This window comes from Oryctolagus cuniculus, chromosome 12 (genome assembly GCF_964237555.1).
Source record: "Oryctolagus cuniculus chromosome 12, mOryCun1.1, whole genome shotgun sequence".
NCBI lineage: Eukaryota > Metazoa > Chordata > Mammalia > Lagomorpha > Leporidae > Oryctolagus > Oryctolagus cuniculus.
In genome coordinates, this window is record NC_091443.1 from 74,402,857 (window position 1) to 74,421,973 (window position 19,117).

The 19,117-nt window shown below is 45.9% G+C and overlaps 1 protein-coding gene across 1 annotated transcript in view; it reads left to right on the forward strand.

Moving 5' to 3' along the window:
• SCG3 (secretogranin III) overlaps positions 1 to 17,379 on the forward strand; it is a 38,754-nt gene extending 21,375 nt beyond the window's left edge. Inside the window, exons 11-12 of the mRNA XM_002717780.5 lie at positions 8,095 to 8,175; positions 17,056 to 17,379. Of these exons, the coding sequence (XP_002717826.2) occupies positions 8,095 to 8,175; positions 17,056 to 17,174 (200 nt within the window). The 3' untranslated portion in view covers positions 17,175 to 17,379. The remainder of the gene's footprint in view (positions 1 to 8,094; positions 8,176 to 17,055) is intronic.
• Positions 17,380 to 19,117: the final 1,738 nt, after the last annotated feature.

The following is a 19,117-nucleotide window of genomic DNA, read 5'->3' on the forward strand; positions in this document are numbered from 1 at the left end:
CATCTGTGCATTGTTTAATGTCCTATTTATAATCTTAGAAATGTATCCAACAATATTTCTTCACACTTATCTAACTCTCCTCTAAGTAGTCACATACTACTTATTCAACATGGTCATTAAAATTTATGCATTTAAGAAGGCAAGTTTCTATAGCTATTTAGCCAGTGATTACAAATTGACAGACTCTTTCAAGGATTTGATTAAAATCACAAATCCAGTTATCCAATTTCTTTAAATGCTGTAAATATATCTACACATTATAAAATTCACACCTTCCTAGGATTTTGGAGTTGTCTGTATACCCAAGAAGACTCCCTGAGGTGTGAGTTCTAAGTGGTTAGCCCTTTCATTTCAGGTCGGGATATGAGATCTGATTGGATAATTCAGTGGTTCAAACCCCTTTTAGTACTGAGTTGTGCAAGTTACATCATGGAAAATTTACATCCCAATGTCTCAACTAGATCTTTTTCTGAAACTGCCTGTGTTTGTCAGAGGTTGTGAACAGATGGCTGGAATCTGCCTTATTTTTCTGTTGTTATGATATGTTGACCTCCTTGGTGTAACTGGAAGCTCCTTTACATCTTATCAGTGTCTCATTATTCCCTGGGAGCTGAGGGAATGGGTCAGTGTCCTCTCTCAGGCACCCAGCTACTTTATGATCTGAAAAGATTCTTGTTGAGCTCTCCTTTCATTGATTATTAGGTGTAAGCATCGGTGGCAATTGGCAATGAATGAAGGGACTTTGTTTCTTCCTTGCTGTGATAATGAGTCCACACCGATCATGTTTACGGTATAGCTCCTAATGTAGAATGGACTGCTTGGCCCATTTACTGCTTCCCAACCAATCTCTCCTGCTCACACAGTTATAAACAGGTTCAAATTAATATTTGGTAAAAGATACATGCTTGACAATGTCTGTGTAGAGAAGAAAGAATCTATTGAACACCTTGTAACTCAGTGGTGACAATAAAATTACAGGCTGTTTCCCCATAATATAAATACAACCCTTGTTAACACCTTAAGTTTATTAACTTTTTCCATTTGTGTAGTTGTTTAGTTGTTGATGATGATGACTTTGTTCTCAACATTTGTGCAGCCTGTGCCGTGGGAGACCCTAATTTCTCTTTTGTCCTTATAGCACATTATCTTTCCTTTAAAAAAAAAAAAAGCACAGTATGTATGTATGTATGTATGTATTTAAGAAGCAGAGAGAGAAACAGACAGAGAGCTCCCATCTGCTGGGTCACTCCCCAAATCCTAACAATGGTCTGGACTAAACTAAGCTAAAGCCGGGAGCTAAGAACTCCATCTGGGTCTCCCAAGTGGGTCACAGGGACCCAAGTAATGGAGTGATCACCTGCTGCCTCCAGGATGTGCATCTGTGGGCAGCTGGAATCAGGAGCAGGGCTGGGACTCGGTCTCAGATATGGTGTGTGGGCATCTTGGCCACCAGACCAAACACCTGCCTCTGTCTTTGCTTCTTGACAAAATCATCCTCACTTCCTGGCAACAACAGGACATTCTAGACCCACTCTAGAGACTTGAAATCCATCCCCTATCAAGGGATTCTGGTTCCTTCCTGTAGAAAATATATTAGAGACCGAAGCCTGGGTTATATGGGTTTAAATGAGAGGCGATATTGGCCAAGGGTGCAGTTCCTATTTCAGCTATTGGAAACTTTTTGAGTCAAGGTTAGAAGAAGAAATTCCTGCTTAACGTACCAAGTTCATTTTGTTTTTTTTTATGAGCCTATGAAGTTTTATGTTGTCATACCCTTCTTATCTTTAGCATGGATTTCATGTTTGTAGGTATACTCTAGGGAAGTAATAAACCTTTTTTGTCCTTAAAGATTTATTTGTTTATTTGAAAGGCAGAGTTAGAGAGAGACAGAGGAGAGACAGAGAGAGAGAGAGAGAGATGGATCTTGTATCCACTGGTTCACTTCCTAGGTGGCCACAACAGTTAGGGCTGGGCTAGGCTAAAGCCAGGAACTTCATCTGGGTGTCTTACACATGAGTGGCAGGGGCCTAAATACTTGGGCCACTGCTTTCCTAGCACATTAGGAGGGATCTGGACTGAAGGTGCAGCTGGCACCCATGTGGGGTGCTGGCGCCTCAAGCTGCAGTTTAACCCACTACACCACAGTGCCGTTACGGGCCCCCAGTAATGGTTCTTAACCCAGGTGGGTAGCCAAGTACAACACATGCCACATGTGTACATGCACAACCCACTTATCACGGGGCCAGGATTGTGGGCTCCCCAGAGAGGGAACGTTGGAGGACATGTCGGAGTAGAACACTGGGGGAGGTAATGGCCCAGCTGAAACCACTTAGGAAATAAGGCAGAGCAGGACCCACTGGGCCGGGTACTGTGAGGAGTCTGTCTTGATCTTGCAGTGTGAGATGATGGCCCCCATCCAACTACAGCAAATACCAAGGATCTTTATAAAGCTCATGGAAATGCTAATTATGGGGCCAGCGCTGTGGCACAGTGGGTTAAAGCTACAGCCTGCAGCGCTGGCATCCCATATGAGTCCCAGTTTGAGTCCCGGCTGCTTCACTTCTGATCCAGCTCCCTCCTAATGTGCCTGAGAAAGCAGCAGAAGTTGGCCCAAGTGCTTGGGTCCCTGCACCCATGTGGGAGACCTGGATGAAGCTCCTGGCTCCTGGCTTTTGCCTGGCCCAGCCCTGGCCGTAGTGGCCGTTTGGAGACTGAACCAGCGGATACAAGGTCTCTTTCTCTCTCTCTTTACCTCTGCCACTCCTTCTTGGTAACTCTGACTTTCAAATAAATAAATAAATCATTTTTAAAATTTTTAAAGAAGAAAATGCATATTATGGGAAAAAACTATGGATTTCAAATGTGTTGCACCAAAATGAACTTACTTTTAATTCCATTTTCTGTAAATTCTTTGAAGTACGCTCATATTTATTAATGTGGTGGGTCCTGTGAGTAATATAAATAAGATTAAAAATAATAATACCTTCCATTTATACTTTGCTTTACTTTACAAAGCATGTCTATATGCATCTCATTTCAGATTTAGTGGGGGAAAAGGCCAATTTAATTACCCGTGGTGAAAAGTGACACTCATTATTTATTTATTTATTTGAAAGTCAGAGTTATACAGAGAGAGGAGAAGCAGAGAGAGAGGTCTTCCATCTGCTGGTTCACTCCCCAGTTGGCTGCAACAGCCGGAGCTGCGCCGATCCAAATCCAAGAGCCAGGAGCTTCTTTTGGGTCTCCCACGTGGGTGCCAGGGACCCACGGACTTGGGCCATCTTCTACTGCTTTCCCAAGCCATAGCAGAGAGCTGGATCAGAAGTAGAGCAGCCGGGTCTCAATCTGGCACCCATATGGGATGGTAGCACTTCAGGCCAGGGCATTAACCTGCTGCGCCACAGCGCTGGCCCAGACACTCTTTTTTTTTTTTTAAGATTTTATTCATTTTTGTTTGAGAGGCAGCGTTACAGGAGAGGGAGAGACAGAGAGATAGATCTTTCATCTGCTAGTTCACTTGGTAAATGGCCACAACAGCCAGAGCTGGGCCAGTCCAAAGCCAGGAGCCAGGAGCTTCTTCCAAGTCTCCTATGTGGATGCAGGGGCCCAAGGACTTGGGCCACCCTCCACTGCTTTTCTAGCACATTAGGAGGGATATGGATTGGAAGTGGAACAGCCGAGACTGGAACCGGTGCCCATATTTGGTGCCGGCACTGCAGGCAAAGGGATAAGCTTCTATGCCACAGCGCCGGTCAGACACTCATTTTTGAACGTAGTTTTTGTTAGGCTATTCAAACTCTTGCTTTCTACAGGGACTTGCATTATAAATAATATTTTTAAGTGTTGATTTTTAATTGGTTCAGTTGCTTGAATGATTTGCCAGTTACTTCTAAATTTAGGGATTGTCAATGAAATAGAATTTATTCTAATCCCAACATACCTATAAAGTTGCTTAATTTTTCAAAGAAATTGTTCTCTGGAGGACAAAGAAAAATACTTTACCGCTTTATTCCATTATCTAAGGGTGGCTCTTTCTGCCATTTGGATGTTTATGCATTTACTTCTGGTCTGTGAGTCACTGAAAATCTTTTTTAAAGTCATCCAAGGGATGAGATAAACATTGCAACACCCATAAACTCATCCCAGTACTATTCATGTGTCAAGTTTATGACCAGATAATGGATTAAGTTGAAGAAGGAGGTCTCCAAGATAACTTGCACCTAAATAGCATATTTTTCCTATCTGTTTCACAGGAGCTAAAAAAGTTAGCATATTTAATAACTATTCAATTTATAGTAAATTGACTAATTCATGTAGGTGCTCTCACTTTTTAAACAACATAGTGCCTGCATTCAGGCCCCAAGCCATTCTTCTAGAAATATCTGACACTACTGAGTCTAATCTCATCTCCTGAGTGTCAGCAAGTGGGGGAGGAGCTCAGCCGGTGCCGGGAGAATTATCAACATGGGTTTTTCAAGGACAGCTTAGGAAGATTTCCTCCCTTCTGTGGAAACCAGGAATCGCCTTTTTAGAATTCACTCTTTCATTTACAAATCAGTAAAGCAATCTCACAGAAGAGGAAGTGACTTGCCCAAGATTGAGAGGAAGAGCTGGGCCTTGAACCTGTGACCCCAGCCTCCCAATCCCGTGCTTTGCCAGTATAGCATCCTGCATTTCATGGGCATCTTTCATACCAGTGTCAGCTCTTTGCTTCGTGTGGTTCAAAATTATAATTGTATAATCCTGATACAACCCCCTTTGAGCAGAGCCGGTATTTTCAGGAGGTCCCGTCTTTAATAGGTTAACCGCATTCATCTCTAAGCTTCTTTGTTGGAGGCAGGGGGCAGTCAGGACAAATTCATTTATGCCAAAGGCTATTTCTCATGCAGTGTTGAAAACTAAAGCAGCCTGCGTCCTAATTCTGGCCCTGTTCCCATCTGCCTCAGCATATGTTTTAAGCTTCTGCCATGTTACCTCAGCCATGAGCTATTTTTTTCCAGAGGAAGCTGAAATAAATTGGAAAAAAAAAAAATAGTCCCGCTTTCCCAAGTGGACTCTTGTGGGCTTTCAGTGCACACTGTGTAAATAAACCATGGGCTGTGCAGCTCGCGGGAGGAGGAAGCGTAAATAGAAGGCAGCTGCTGCTTTGGGAGTGGAGCAGCTTACCCTCGTTCCGGGCAGCGCCCAAGACTGGAGGCAGGCAGGTGTACCCAAACGCTGTTACACGTGAGGTCACCTTGCATGCTTAGAAAGTACAGATGCTTGGTCTCTACCCCGAGATATTCTGACTTAGTTGTGAGGAGCGACCTGGCCATGGGGCTTGTATAAGCTCTTCTGGGGGCTGGCATTGTAGCACGGGAGTTAAGCCACCGTCCTATATGAGGTTGGTTTGAGTCCCGGCTGCTCCACTTCAGATCCAGCTCCCAGCTAACGTGTCTGGAAAGCAGTGCAAGATGGCCCATGTGCTTTGGCCCCTGATGTTCATGTGGGAGACCTGGACAGAGATCCTGGCTCCTGGTCTTAGCTTGGCCCACATTGGCTATTGGCAGCATTTGGAGAGTGAACCAGCAGATCGCTCACTTTTTGTCTCTCCCTCTCTCTGTTGATCTTACTTTCAAGTAAATGAATAAATAATTTTTAAAGAAGCATATGAATTTACAAAAATGTTTAAAATCCATGCATTATTATTCAATAATATTTTCTTTTTTTAATATTTATTTTTTATTTGAAAATTAGAGTTACACACAGAGAGAAGGAGAGGCAGAGAGAGCGGTCTTCCATCCGCTGGTTCACTCGCCAAGTGGCCGCAACGGCCGGAGCTGTGCTGATCCGAAGCCAGGAGCCAGGAGTTTCTTCCGGGTCTCCCATGCGGGTGCAGGGGCCCAAGGACTTGGGCCATCTTCCACTGCTTTCCCAGTCCATAGCAGAAAGCTGTATTGGAAGTGGACTTGAACCGGCACCATATGGGATGCCAGCATTGCAGGTGGTGGCTTTACCCACTATACCACAGCGCCGGTCCCTGTTTCATAGTATTTTCTGAAGTACTCTCATACGTTATAACCCATAAGATGTTAGTTTCTTAACAGATTTCAGTTTGGTTTTCTTTTTTTTAAGTTTTAAAATATTTATTTTGTTTATTTGAAATGCAGATTAAGAGAGAGAGAGAAAGAGAGAGCTTCCATCTGCTGGTTCACTCCCCAAATGACTGCATCAGTCAGGTCTGGGCCAAGCTGAAGGAAGGAGCCTGGAACTCCATCTGGGTCTCCCACATGGGGGACAGGGGCCCAAGCACTTGGTCCATCTTCCACTGCTTTCCCAGGCACATTAGCAGGGAGCTGGATTGGAAGTGGAGCAGTCAGGATTCGAACAAGTATTCATATAGGATGCTGGCCTCCCAGGCGGTGGCTTAACCCACTGCGCCACAGTACCAGCCCCTAGTCTAGTTTTCTTTAAGCTGTAGTAAACTCATCCTCTGTTGTGGATGGGTGATGTCCATAGTGTCGCTCCCCCTCTTCGTGGAGGAACGACACAGGACCCTGCCTAGGCTTCATATCCGAGTCACAGCACCATTATGTCGCTCCCCCTCTTCGTGGAGGAACGACACTAAACCCTGCCTAGGCTTCATATCCGAGTCACGGCACCATTATGTCGCTCCCCGTCTTCGTGGAGGAACGACACAGGACCCTGCGCTGTTCTTTTGTCTGCTCGGCCCTCCCCGGGTTTGCTGCTGGTTCTTCCCGGGTTGGCTGCCGTCCTTCCACCTCCGTGGAGGGGCGGGCCCCCTGCCACTTTCCCCACTTCCGTGGGGGAGCGGCACACCACCGGCCGGCTCTCTCAGGGGCTGCACAGGTGTTCCTTCAGATAGATGTTCCTCGTGCATGTTGTCTCTCTCCTCCTTTATAGTCTTCTTCCACCAATCCCAACTCTGCTACCCACATGCTGAGTACGCTGCTCTCCTCCAATCAGGAGCAGGTCCTGCTGTTTATTGGTTGAACTGGAGGCAGCTGTGTAGAAGCTGTTTCCTCCTCTCCCAGTGCCATATTGTGGGAGAGCAGATGCATAGAATAAGTCTTAATTCCAGTAACTTAGTCTAGTCCGAGTTGCTCCCAGTTGCTCCCCACACATAGAGTGAATGAAATTACTCTTCCTGTTTTCAGTACCATTTTTATGGGTAATTAGTTTCTATGTGCAGAACAACTTGACAAGGCAATGCTGCAACCTCTGTTTATTTTTTAATGGTTATTTATTTATTTTTATTTATTTGAAAGGCAGAATTACAGAGAGGACTGTGTGTGGGGGAGGGAGAGAGACAAAGACGAGATAGCCAGGGATGGGCCAGGCTGAAGCCAGGAGCCCAGAATTGTATCTGGATGTCCCATGTGGGTGACAGCCCCAAGTACTTGAGTGTCAACCACTGCCTCCCAGGATGCAGTAGCAGGAAGCTGGTTTGGAAGTGGAGTAGCTGGCACTTTACCTGGGGCCCCAACAGGGACATGGGTGTCCCAAGCAGCCACTAAACCCACTGTGCCAGAAAGCCTGCCCTGAGGGCTTGTTTTGAATGGTCATATGCTGGGTCCCCTCCAAGGCACATCCTGACCCAAAGGTCTGAGGTCAAGAAGTACAATCAGCAGGTGACCTCAGGAAGCACTCAGGAGGTTTGTAGGACTTTCAGCCGAGGTGACAGTGTCTTTACACATCTGCCAGCATGATTCAGTCCTTAGCCTGATACAGCTCCTCAGGTGGGAAGAGCCATCCCTAAGCAGCAATGACCCCAGCTAAGAACTGTGGGACCCACCTAGTTGGTAAACTGAGTCAGCACTCTCCTCTGCCTGGACCTGGAACTGTATTTGTGCACAAAGCTAATTCTCCTGGACAGTTGCCAACTTGGTCTCCTGGACTCTTACTCCAGCGGTTCCCCTTGCCCCCTCGCCAGATGTCCTCATGTATACTGCACGTGCACCGCCTGCTTGGGCACACCACTTTGCGAGAGCTCCACAAGTCCAGTATTTGTGGTTTTGATCCCAAGCGAGGTCTTTAAAAAGAGAGACAGTGAAATCTTGGGACTCTCTGATGTGGTTCTTTTGCCTTTGCCAGGGAAAACAGAAGCCTACTTGGAAGCCATCAGAAAAAACATCGAGTGGCTGAAGAAACACGACAAAAAAGGAAACAAGGAAGGTATGGATTTCGTGGGGTTGTACAGTGCACACTGCACCCATTTCTGAAGAGCTTTTGTTATGCAAAGCCCACATCAAATTTACTTGGGCTAACGTCTTCTCTCAGAGCCCCCAAAGACTCCAGGTATCCCTCAGACAGAGGGGTACCTGGGGACAAAGCCTCCATTTCTTTGATGGTGAAAATTATTATTCTTTTATCATCCTTTCAAGCAAAGGCATTTGTTTTCTGATTTTATTGTGCAAGAACCAAGCAAAAGTAGAGTGAAGCCTATAATGAGTTCCCATGTGTCCATCACCCACTTCCAATAATTATCAACATTTTGCCAGTGTTTTAGCTACTCCTCCTTTTCTTGGAGTATTTTAAATAAGTTTTTTTTTTTTATTTGACAGATGAGTTAGACAGTGAGAGAGACAGAGAGAAAGGTCTTCCTTCTGTTGGTTCACCCCCAAATGGCCGCTACCCGGCGCTGCACCGATCCGAAGCCAGGAGCCAGGTGCGTCCTCCTGGACTCTCATGGGGGTGCAGGGGCCCAGGCACTTGGGCCATCCTCCACTGCCCTCCTGGGCCACAGCAGAGAGCTAGACTGAAAGAGGAGCAACCGGGACTAGAACCTAGCGCCCATATGGGATGCTGGCGCCGCAGGTGGAGGATTAATCAAGTGAGCCACAGCACTGGCCCCTCTTGGAGTATTTTAAACAAAGGTATTTAAACAAAGGCATATAAGAGTATTAGGTGCACCTGTGGCCACCTAAGCACTTCCCACACCCTATTTAAGGAAAACAAAGCCCAGAGCCAAACTCTGTTCCAAAGTCCAGATACATGAAGGGCAATGAGATGCGGCACCCCAATGCTCAGAGAGCTCACAGCATCAGCAAAGCTACAGGTGAACCTGCTCAGCACTCTCCTAGGCAGGTGCAGTAGCACAAGGAGGTGGGAGGAGGGGGCAGATCTTCTTGCCAGGACAGAGTTGGGAGAAAAGGCCCAAGGAAAGGTAGGGAAGAATCTGTCAAGTGCTGGGAGATGGAACCAGAGGGAACACGGGGTACTGAGGACGAAAAGGACAAAAGAGAGGGGTGCGTTCAGGGATGCAGAGCCGTTCCTTTCCCCAGGAACACTGGCATCTGTGGGGAGGAGCAGCAGGAAGGGCAGGGAAGTGGGCAGTGCCCCGGCCAGGAAGACACTACACATTGGGAAAGGGAAGTTGGTTTTAGCCAAGGGAGCCCCAGCTGGGGGCTTGGTTAGTTAAGAACCGAGAAACCCATGTGGCGGCAGTGTGGTTACAAATTGCAAAAACAAGATCCTAGAAGGTAGGATGGAGGTGAGGGGGCAGGGACCCAGAGCAGAAACCTTGGAGCTTGACTCAAGCAAGGCAAGAGAGAGGAAATATAAAGAGTGGGGGGTGGGGGGTGGGGGAAGTTGAGGACGGTTCCCACGTGTGTGGCTGGAGCAGTTGCACAGTGATGCTTTTCCAATGGGATGAGTAATGTTCCTCCAACCTCTAAATATCCCATTGCCCTGGTCTCACTTCAGCACCGCTAGTGAAGAACCTTGGGGACAGTATGGTGGCATCAATATTTTTTTCTAGCTCCCTACTTGTTCCAGGGTACAGTTGAGAACCACTGAGACAGCATGCATGGTGGGAGGAGGAGGTGTTTGCACGCCCCTTTAGCCTGTGAGCTTCTACATGCAGTGAGATGGAAATGATTTTCAAGGATTTGCACATCCTTTATTTGGTGCAAAATGGTGTGAATCCCCAGGCTGTCAGTTCCATTAAAATTCACAGGAACCATATTTTATCACATCTGTCACTGATTGAAAAATGCACCAAGTTTAATGTACCACGGAGGAAAAAAGAGTGCGGCTAACTAAACTGTAACATGCCATCCATGGCTGCAAAGACTTTAAAAAGGTTCATCTTTAAATCAGTGTAATTCAGTGTATGCAAAAATGCATTCCAACACCAGTATGAACTGTATGGCACACTGATGTGGACTATTGATGTTATTGCTTTTGCTGATTAGCGTGTGAACCGCACTCTTGTCATAACCAGAAACATTCTGCAGTTCAGTCTTTCAGTTCCAGAAATAATCGAGCTAGTGAAGCATGGAATGTTGAAGGTCGTTGCTAACACAACTCTCTGTGAGCAAATCTCATGGTGATGGAGCTGTGGCGGATGCTCCTTTTTGCCTCCCTGTGGAATATGCTTGTTCTTGTTTAAAAATTTCACTTTATTTAAAAAAAAAACAGTTAAACACAGAGAAAGAGAGCAAGCTATCCACTTGTTCACTCCCCAGATCCCTGCAACATCAGGGCTGGGCTAGACCAAAGCCAGGAACCTTGGAACTCCATCAGCGTCCCCCTGTGGGTGGCAGACTCAAGCACTTGAGCCATCATCTGCCGCCTCCCAGGATGTGCACTGGCAGGAAGCTGGGTCCCAGATGCAGGAGCCAGGACTCTAACCAGGCTCTCCAATGTGGGATGCAGGCATCCCAAGTAGAGACTTATCTGCTGTGCCAAACACTTGCCCCAGAATAAGCTGGGGGGGGGGGGGGCGGAAGCGCACTCCTCCTCCGCTGTGCTCTGCTTGGGCTCCTTTCTCAAAGACTGTGGGGATCTACTCAGAGCCCCACGGTGGCTGCAGCCGTGTGAGCAGGAAGACTAACTGTTGGTTCTGACCCTTTTTTGTTTGTCTTTTACTTCTTTTTTGCTTATTTGAGAGAGCTCCCACCTACTGGTTCACTCCCCAACAGCCAGGGCTGGGCTGGGCCAAAGTCAGGACTTCAATCCAGGTCTCCTGCACAGGTAGTAAAGAGCCAACCACGTGAGCCATCACTGAGTGCCTTCCAGGGTGTGCATTAGTGGGCAGCTGGAATCTGGCACAGAGCCAGGACACAAACCCGTGTTCTCCAATACCGGATGGGGTGTCCCAAGCAGTATCTCGGCCGCTGTGCCAAATGTGCGCCCCAGCCTTTCTTAACCTCTGCTGGTGCTCTTTGTTTGGCAGGGGCCTGCATGACCCGAATCCCCTTCTCAGACCTAGGGAAGGCAGGAGCATATGAAGTGATAGTGAAGAGGACAAAATCTTTGACAGTTTTTTTTTTAAAAGATTTATTTATTTAGTTGAGAGGCAAAGTCACAGACAGAGAGAAGAGCCTTCCATCTACTGGTTCACTCCCCAAATGGCTGCAATGGTTGGAGCTAGGCTGATCTGAAGCCAGGAGCCAGGAGCTTCCTCTGAGTCTCCCACAAGAGCCATCTGCTTTCCCAGAAACATTAGCAGGGGGCTGGACTGGAAGTGGAGCACCCAGTACTTGAACCAGTGCCTATATGGGATGCTGGCACCATAGGCAGAAACTTAGCCTACTATACCACAGCGTCGGCCCTATAAAGTTTTTTTTTTTTTTAAGATTTATTTATTTATTTGAAAGTCAGAGTTACCCAGAGAGAGGAGAAGCAGAGAGAGAGAAGTCTTTCATCCGCTGGTTCATTCCCCAATTGGCCGCAACGGCCGGAGCTGTGCCAATCCAAAGCCAGGAGCCAGGAGCTTCTTCTGGGTCTCCCACGAGGGTGCAGGGACCAAATGACTTGGGCCATCTTCTACTGCTTTCCCAGGCCATAGCAGAGAGCTGGATCGGAAGTGGAGCAGCCAGGTCTTGAACCGGCGCCCATAAGGGATGCCGACACTTCAGGCCAGGGCGTTAACCCAGTGCGCCACAGCACCGGCCCCTACAGTTTGTTTTTTTTTTTTTTTTAAAGTGTGCTTTTAAAGAAGAGAATTCTTTTATCTTTCTTTTTTTTTCCAATTTTTAAAATTTATGTAAGGGGAACAAACTTCATGTCTTTCATATATATAGTTTTAAGAGCATAATGATCCTCCTGCACCTTACCCTGCCTCACTCCCACCCTTCCTCCTCCTTTCTTTATTACTTTTCTTTTAATTTTTACAATGGCTTACTTTCAATTTACTTTGTAATCACAAGCTTAACCCTCCATTAAAAAAAGAATTCAACAAGTAGTGATAGAATGTAGACACGGGCTATAAACAGTAACCAAATCTTAAAATGTCATTTTGCTCATATGCATTACATTCTTTGTAGTCAGTATATTAGTTACCACAAATCAGGAAAACATGGTATTTGACCTTTGGGGACTGGCTTATGTCACTAAGCATAATGGTCTCCACCTTTTATCCATTTTGTTGTAAAAGATGGGATTTCATTGTTTTTTTGTGGCTGAGTAGTATTCCACATAAACCACAATTTCTTTATGCAGTCATCAGTTGATGGACCCATGGGTCGATTTCATAGCTTAGCTGTTGTGAGCTGAGCTGCTAAATCCCTTTTTCTTTTGAGCTCTGTGAAGCTCTCTTTAGGTTAGCAAGGTGCCTGCTGGCCTGTGTACTGGCCCAGCCCTGTAGCGCAAAGCTGGAATCAGGTTCCAAGGGCCTTTTCCCTCACCGCACACAGTGATACCCATGTTAAAAAGATGCAGTTGTTTTACCTTAAAAAAAAAAAAAAAAAAAGAAAGCAAAACCTCTTGCCTTTGTCTCCTCCACTCATCCCAACTCCTTCACTGCTGTCCTTGGTCTGCCTTTTGTTCCATTAAACGTTGACATTGCACCTGATCCTGAAGTGCATCAGAGATGAGCCATGCTCCTTCCTTGTGCCCTGTCATTTAGGAGTCAAGGAATCACCTCCTGAGATTTATGCAAAATATGTGTTCAGCTTTGTTCTGTGTTTCTAGCCCAAGAGAAAGGGAGAGATCCAAAAAGAAAACCAAAAAATGAGTTTTTATTGAACTTTGCTCTGTCCCCACCAGATGCTCTGTTGTCAGGACCTGAAGGCTGTGGAAAGGTCAAAGCCACCACTACAGACAGACCAGGGATCAGAACTTAGCCCTGCTAGTCCCTGAGCCAAAGCCACCACTACAGACAGACCAGGGATCAGAACTTAGCCCTGCTAGTCCCTGAGCCAGTGACTTCTGTCCTGGTTCTTCATTGCTGACATGGATCCTTACCTTACTGCATGGGGTTTTGGGAGGAGCAAATAAGATGATGCTGTGAAGTGCTTGGTGCTGTGAATTCTCTCTTTAATAAAGTCTGCACGGCTGTGTCCTCAGGGAGGGAAATGTCCTTCTTGCTGGAGAGGAAGTGAATCCTCCGTAAGCCTCGGCCCACCGTGACGCGGGCTGCAGTGCCTGTAGGTCTTCCACACATCGTTTCACTTTGACACAGGGCCGAAAACGGCATTGAAAAATAGTCCTAAAATTCTTATGGAAGCACTAGCCAACACAATCTTGAACGAAAAGAACAAATCATGGGGCCGGCATTGTGACGTAGTGGGTTAAGCCACCGCCTGCAATGCCGGCATCCCATATGGAAGCTTGTTCAAGTCTTGGCTGCTCCACTTCTGATCCAGCTCCCTTCTAATGGCCTGGGAATCAGTGGAGGAGGACACAAATGCTTGGGCCTATGCACCCACATGGGAGACCCAGAAGAAGCTTCTGGCTCCTGGCTTTGGCCTGGCCCATCCCTGGCTATTGTGGCCATTTGGGGAATGAACCAGGGGATGGAAGATCTCTCTCTCTCTCCATCTCTCCCTCTCTCTGTAACTCTGCCTTTCAAGTAAATAAAATGTCTTTAAAAAAATAAAAAGAACAAATCTGGAGGAGCTGCAATATCTGATTTCAAGACAAACTATAGAGCTACTTTAACCAAAAGAGCAGATACCAGCATAAAAATAGACACATAGACCAGTGAATAGAATAGAGATCCCAGAAATGAAGGCACCTAGCTACAGCCAACTTGCATTTGACAAAGGCACCAAAAACATCTAGTGGATAAAGAGCAATCTCTTCCATAAACAGCAAAGGAAAATTGGATATCCATATACAGAAGAATGAAACTTGACTCCTACCCTAGTCAGAATAGCTGTTTTCAAAACAGCATAAAAGAAACATTGACGAGAATGCAGAGTGTGGGGAGCAACTCGGACTAGACTAAGTTACTGGAATTAAGACTTATTCTATGCATCTGCTCTCCCACAATATGGCGCTGGGAGAGGAGGCAACAGCTTCTACACAGCTGCCTCTCACCAACTTGACAAGCTGCAGGAGCTGCTCCTGATTGGAGGAGAGCAGCGTGCTCGGCATGTGGGCAGCAGAGTTGGGATTGGTGGAAGAGGACTATAAAGGAGGAGAGAGACAACATGCACCAGGAACATCTGAGGAACATCTGAGCAGCCCCCAAGAGAGCCAGCCGGCCGGCCAGCCAGCAGTGTGCCGCTCCCCCGCAGAAGTGGAGAAAGTGGCAGGGGGGCCTGCCCCTCCACGGAGGTGGAGGGACGGCAGCCAACCCAGGAAGGACCAGCAGCAAACCCGGGAAGGGCCGAGCAGACAAAAGAACAGCGCAGGGTCCTGTGTCGTTCCTCCACGAAGAGGGGGAGTGACAGCAGAGAAACTCTTACATACTGTGGTTGGGGGTGTAAATGAGTACAGCCATCATGGAGAACAGTGTGGAAGTGCTTCCAAAAACTAAAAATAGTCTACTGTATAATCTAGTTATCCCACTTCTGGGTAGTTATCCGAAGGAAATGAAATCAGCATATCAAAGAGATGTCTGCACTCCCATGTTTGCTGCAAACTATACACAATAACCCAGATAATGTAATCAGCCACAATATCCACTGATGGATGAATGGATAAAGAACAATGGTATGTATACAGAACAGAATATTTTTGGGCTTAAAGAATGAACTGCTGCTATTTGTGGGTGGAACTGAAGGATGCTATGTTAAGTGCAGTAAGCCAGGCACAGAAAGACGAATACTGCCTGTTCTTTCTTGTATGTAGAAGGTAAAGCACAAAGTTGACCTGAATGTAGAGGGTGTCACTTCCAGTTTGGGAATGACTGGAAGAAAGGGAATAGAGGCTAGCACCGCGGCTCACTAGGCTAATCCTCTGCCTTGCGGTGCCGGCACCCTGGGTTCTAGTCCTGGTCCGGGCGCTGCATTCTGTCCCGGTTGCCCCTCTTCCAGGCCAGCTCTCTGCTGTGGCCAGGGAGTGCAGTGGAGGATGGCCCAAGTGCTTGGGCCCTGCACCCCATGGGAGACCAGGAGAAGCACCTGGCTCCTGCCATCGGATCAGCATGGTGCGCCGGCCACAGCACGCCGGCCGCGGCGGCCACTGGAGGGTGAACCAACGGCAAAAGGAAGACCTTTCTCTCTCTCTCTCTCTGTCTCACTGTCCACTCTGCCTGTCAAAAAAAAAAAAAAAAAAAAAAAAAGGGGAATAGAGGGAGGTTGGATAACAGGTGCCGAAACACAGATGGAGGGAATAGGTTCTCGTGTTCCACATCTCAGCAGACTGACTATAGTTCATGTGAACCTAGTATTTTTTTTCAGTGAAGATCTAGAAGAGGGGAGTTTGAAATCATGAAGCATAAAGATTTGATAAGGAGATGGAAATACTAATCACCATGACTTGGTCAGTACAGTATGCAAGTATAAATATCTCAAAATGGCATGTTGTACTCTATAATTACATGCAGTTATTACATGCTAGCAAAACATGTATAAACTCTTGTGGAATGTAAAAATAATGTTTTTAAATAGAAGAGAGTAGAATAGTGATTATTAGTAACTAGGACGTTTAGGAGGAGGTGAAAAAAACAAATTTGGGATAACCAAAATGTAATTAACCAAAATGTAATTAGTCAGTTACTAGTAGTAAGTTCCAGGGTTTTGTAGCACAATAGCTGACTACAGTTTATAATAACCTGTTACATAATTGAAAACTAGAAGAAAAGAGCTCAAAGGCTCCAGAATGGAAATGCTGTTTATCCTAATTTGATCATTGCACATTGTATCCATGTATTGAAATATCACATTGTACTCTATGAATATGCATAATTATTATGTTAATGAAACCTTTTTAAAAATGTGAACTTAAAAAAAGACTTAAACTTCAATCTACCAGTACCTAAGAGAAAATCAACTGCTTCCTTGACCATTTTTTACAAGTATGTATCCTGTAAAACCTACCATTTTAAGACATTTTCAAGCTTCAATTTCAGAACAGCAAATCAATCCTTGTCTCATTCAATATAGGTATGAAGATGTTGTATACATTGAATGTCATATAAAATGGCAAGAGAGCAAGTCAGCCAACCACAGGCAGGCTTCTTACCTGGGTATCTCCATATTTCAGGGGGAGAGGGTGGTTCTAAGCATGACAAAGGAGCCATAAACAGGCTCCGTTTGACTTTTTGCTTGATGTATACAACTCACATAGCGTGAAATAAAGTAATTCTTAGTTCAGAAGGAAAAAGCAGGTTGTCACATCATCGGATACTTAACCTGCTGTAACAGCTTCAAGAAGTGAGCACACCTGGTCTGACCGTAACTTCCACTGTGTGACCTTGAACAAGGCACTTAAGCTTCAGGATGTGGGGTACCCCAGATGCGGTTTCTGGCATAGCAACGTTGGTATCGCCTGGCAGCTTGTTTTTAAAATAACAAATTCTGGTGTCCCCACCCCAGACCTACTGAATATGAATCTGCATGTCTTCCAGAACCCCAGGCGATTGGTATACACATGAGAATCTGCAAAGCCCTGGTCTGTGGACCTGTTCCCTGTTGGGTTAAATGTGCTGGTTCTTCCCACCTGAGCTCCTCACAGGGTTGTGATGAAGAGCAGCTGAGAAAATACAACACACATAAACCATTTTAAACCATCAACGACTGCACAAATGGCAGGAACCAAACTGTCGTTCATGTGAAAGATGGGGAGTGGTAGCAGAATAATTCTTGGTTAATGGTGATTGCTGTAATGGGACTGGTCCTTCCTGATAGTTACTCGTGATCCTCTGATCATCTTTTCCAGATTATGACCTTTCAAAGATGAGGGACTTCATCAACCAGCAAGCTGATGCTTACGTGGAGAAGGGCATCCTTGACCAAGAGGAAGCCAAGGCCATCAAGCGCATTTACAGCAGCCTGTAAAAATGGCCAGAGATCCGGGAGTCTGTCGGCTGTTTCAGCAAACACAGTATAGCTTAAGACTGTTCTAATTCTGTGACTCAAGTTGTTCTGACTCAAGAATTATTAGAAAGTGCTGAACCTACAGTAGTTAATCTTCTAAAAGTGGCTAAAATGTAGCTTTCTCGCCATAAAAACTATCAGAAAAGTAAAGTGGTATGTAAGCTGAGATTTTGTATATAGAATCCTTATTTCTTCATTGATTTATGTTTTATGATCAGATAGTCTGCTCTGGAAAAGCCTCCAAAGGACTGCACTTAAAACTAAACCTTCGTACTGTCTTTACACACGAACACACGCTGCAGAATGAAAGGGGATCTGTTTCCAAAGCGTGCTGGGTACCAACGGCCCTTGTGGAAGACGTCTGTTACAAGGTGTCGGTTCCACTTGCAGTCCCCACTTGCGAGGTGAAATAAATTCACGTTTCCTCAAAGCCTCTATACCTTAAGGGGAGCCATCTGATTTTTTGGCTGCTCTTTTTAGCTGCCTCATTGTTAGGCCCGGTGGCACAAAAAGGAACCTGAGAATTGGGCATAGCACTTGGTAGACTTGTTAACAGTTTGTCCCTACACTTCATCAGTCCTATTAGTGAGCTTTCAGGCATGAGTTTGCTTATAAAGCGGGATGTTTATTTTCTCCAAGAAGACAAATGAGGTCATCACTAGTCCATGAAGGCAGGTAAAAAGTAAAAGGGGATCTCAGTTATCTAAAGTGGAGTTGACCCAAGCCAAGTTTTTTTCAAAGAGGGCAAAGGATTGGGCAGTAGGGCAGAGACAGATGAATCACAGCCTTCCCTGTGAGTCAAAGCTGGAGGGAAACTTCCCTGGGGGAAAGGCTGGTGAACCTCAGGTCTCTCTGATTTCTCCACCTCAACCACTCCCACAACTGTGGCCCCAGAAACAGCCATGCAGTGGCCAGCGGGCCTCTTGAAATGTTACTGTTCAGTGTTCCCAGACCAAAGAATACTTTGAAAATGTATTAATCAGAGTGAACTGACATTTTTTAAAATATCTTTGTTTAAAATCATAAAAGGATAATGCTGTGTATATGAGCTGTCCCTACTCGCTGTCCTCAAGGCCTCTTCCTGGTTCTCACTTGCTGGGGCACTTAGAGGGAAGCAGTAAGAAGCTGGTCTTGGTTGACATGGCTGCTGCTCCTTGCCATCCACAGAGTTGCCGAAACAAAACCAAAGCCTCACACACACACATACACACACAACCCAGTGTATTCTAGAGAAGCCAGGACCCACTGGTGAGTGGAGAGTGAGAGCTATCAGCACCTTCGCCCATACCACTTGCCAAAGCACAGCTACTCCCTGTTCAATGAGTTGTCTCTGATCACAGGACCAACCCTACTCGGGCCATGTCCAAGCAGCTGCTTCTACAGCAGACCAAAACACTGGCCCTGATTAAAGCATTGTATGCATTTTTTTCTACAATGCACCCAAATATCTATGCAGTGGTTTTTTTTTTTTAATAAATTGATTTAGGGAGTCACAGTTTTCAAAGCCCATCAGCTCTTACTGATAACCAAGACAACAGGGAGATCATTTGCCCTGTTTGATAAATGAGGCCGCTGGGTCACAAAGGGAACAAGGACATGGTCTATGCTCATGCGGACGAGGGGTAGTCAGGCTGGGGCCAGGACCCGGGGTTCTTGTCTGTCACTCCTCCCCAGTGATTCTATGGGCAAGGCGGGGTAAGTAACTCCTGTCCTCTATAATTCAGCTGTGAAAACAAAGAATCCAAACTCACTAACACCTTGGAGAGATGCTCTGGCTAGAAACTGATGAAAGACCACAGGGAAAAAATAAAACATGTTTTTGACATCATGGTCTCGCTTTTTGAGTTTCTGTCTTTCTGACAGTATCTTTGGGATTACTCTCAAACTTCCAATCACTTTATGTT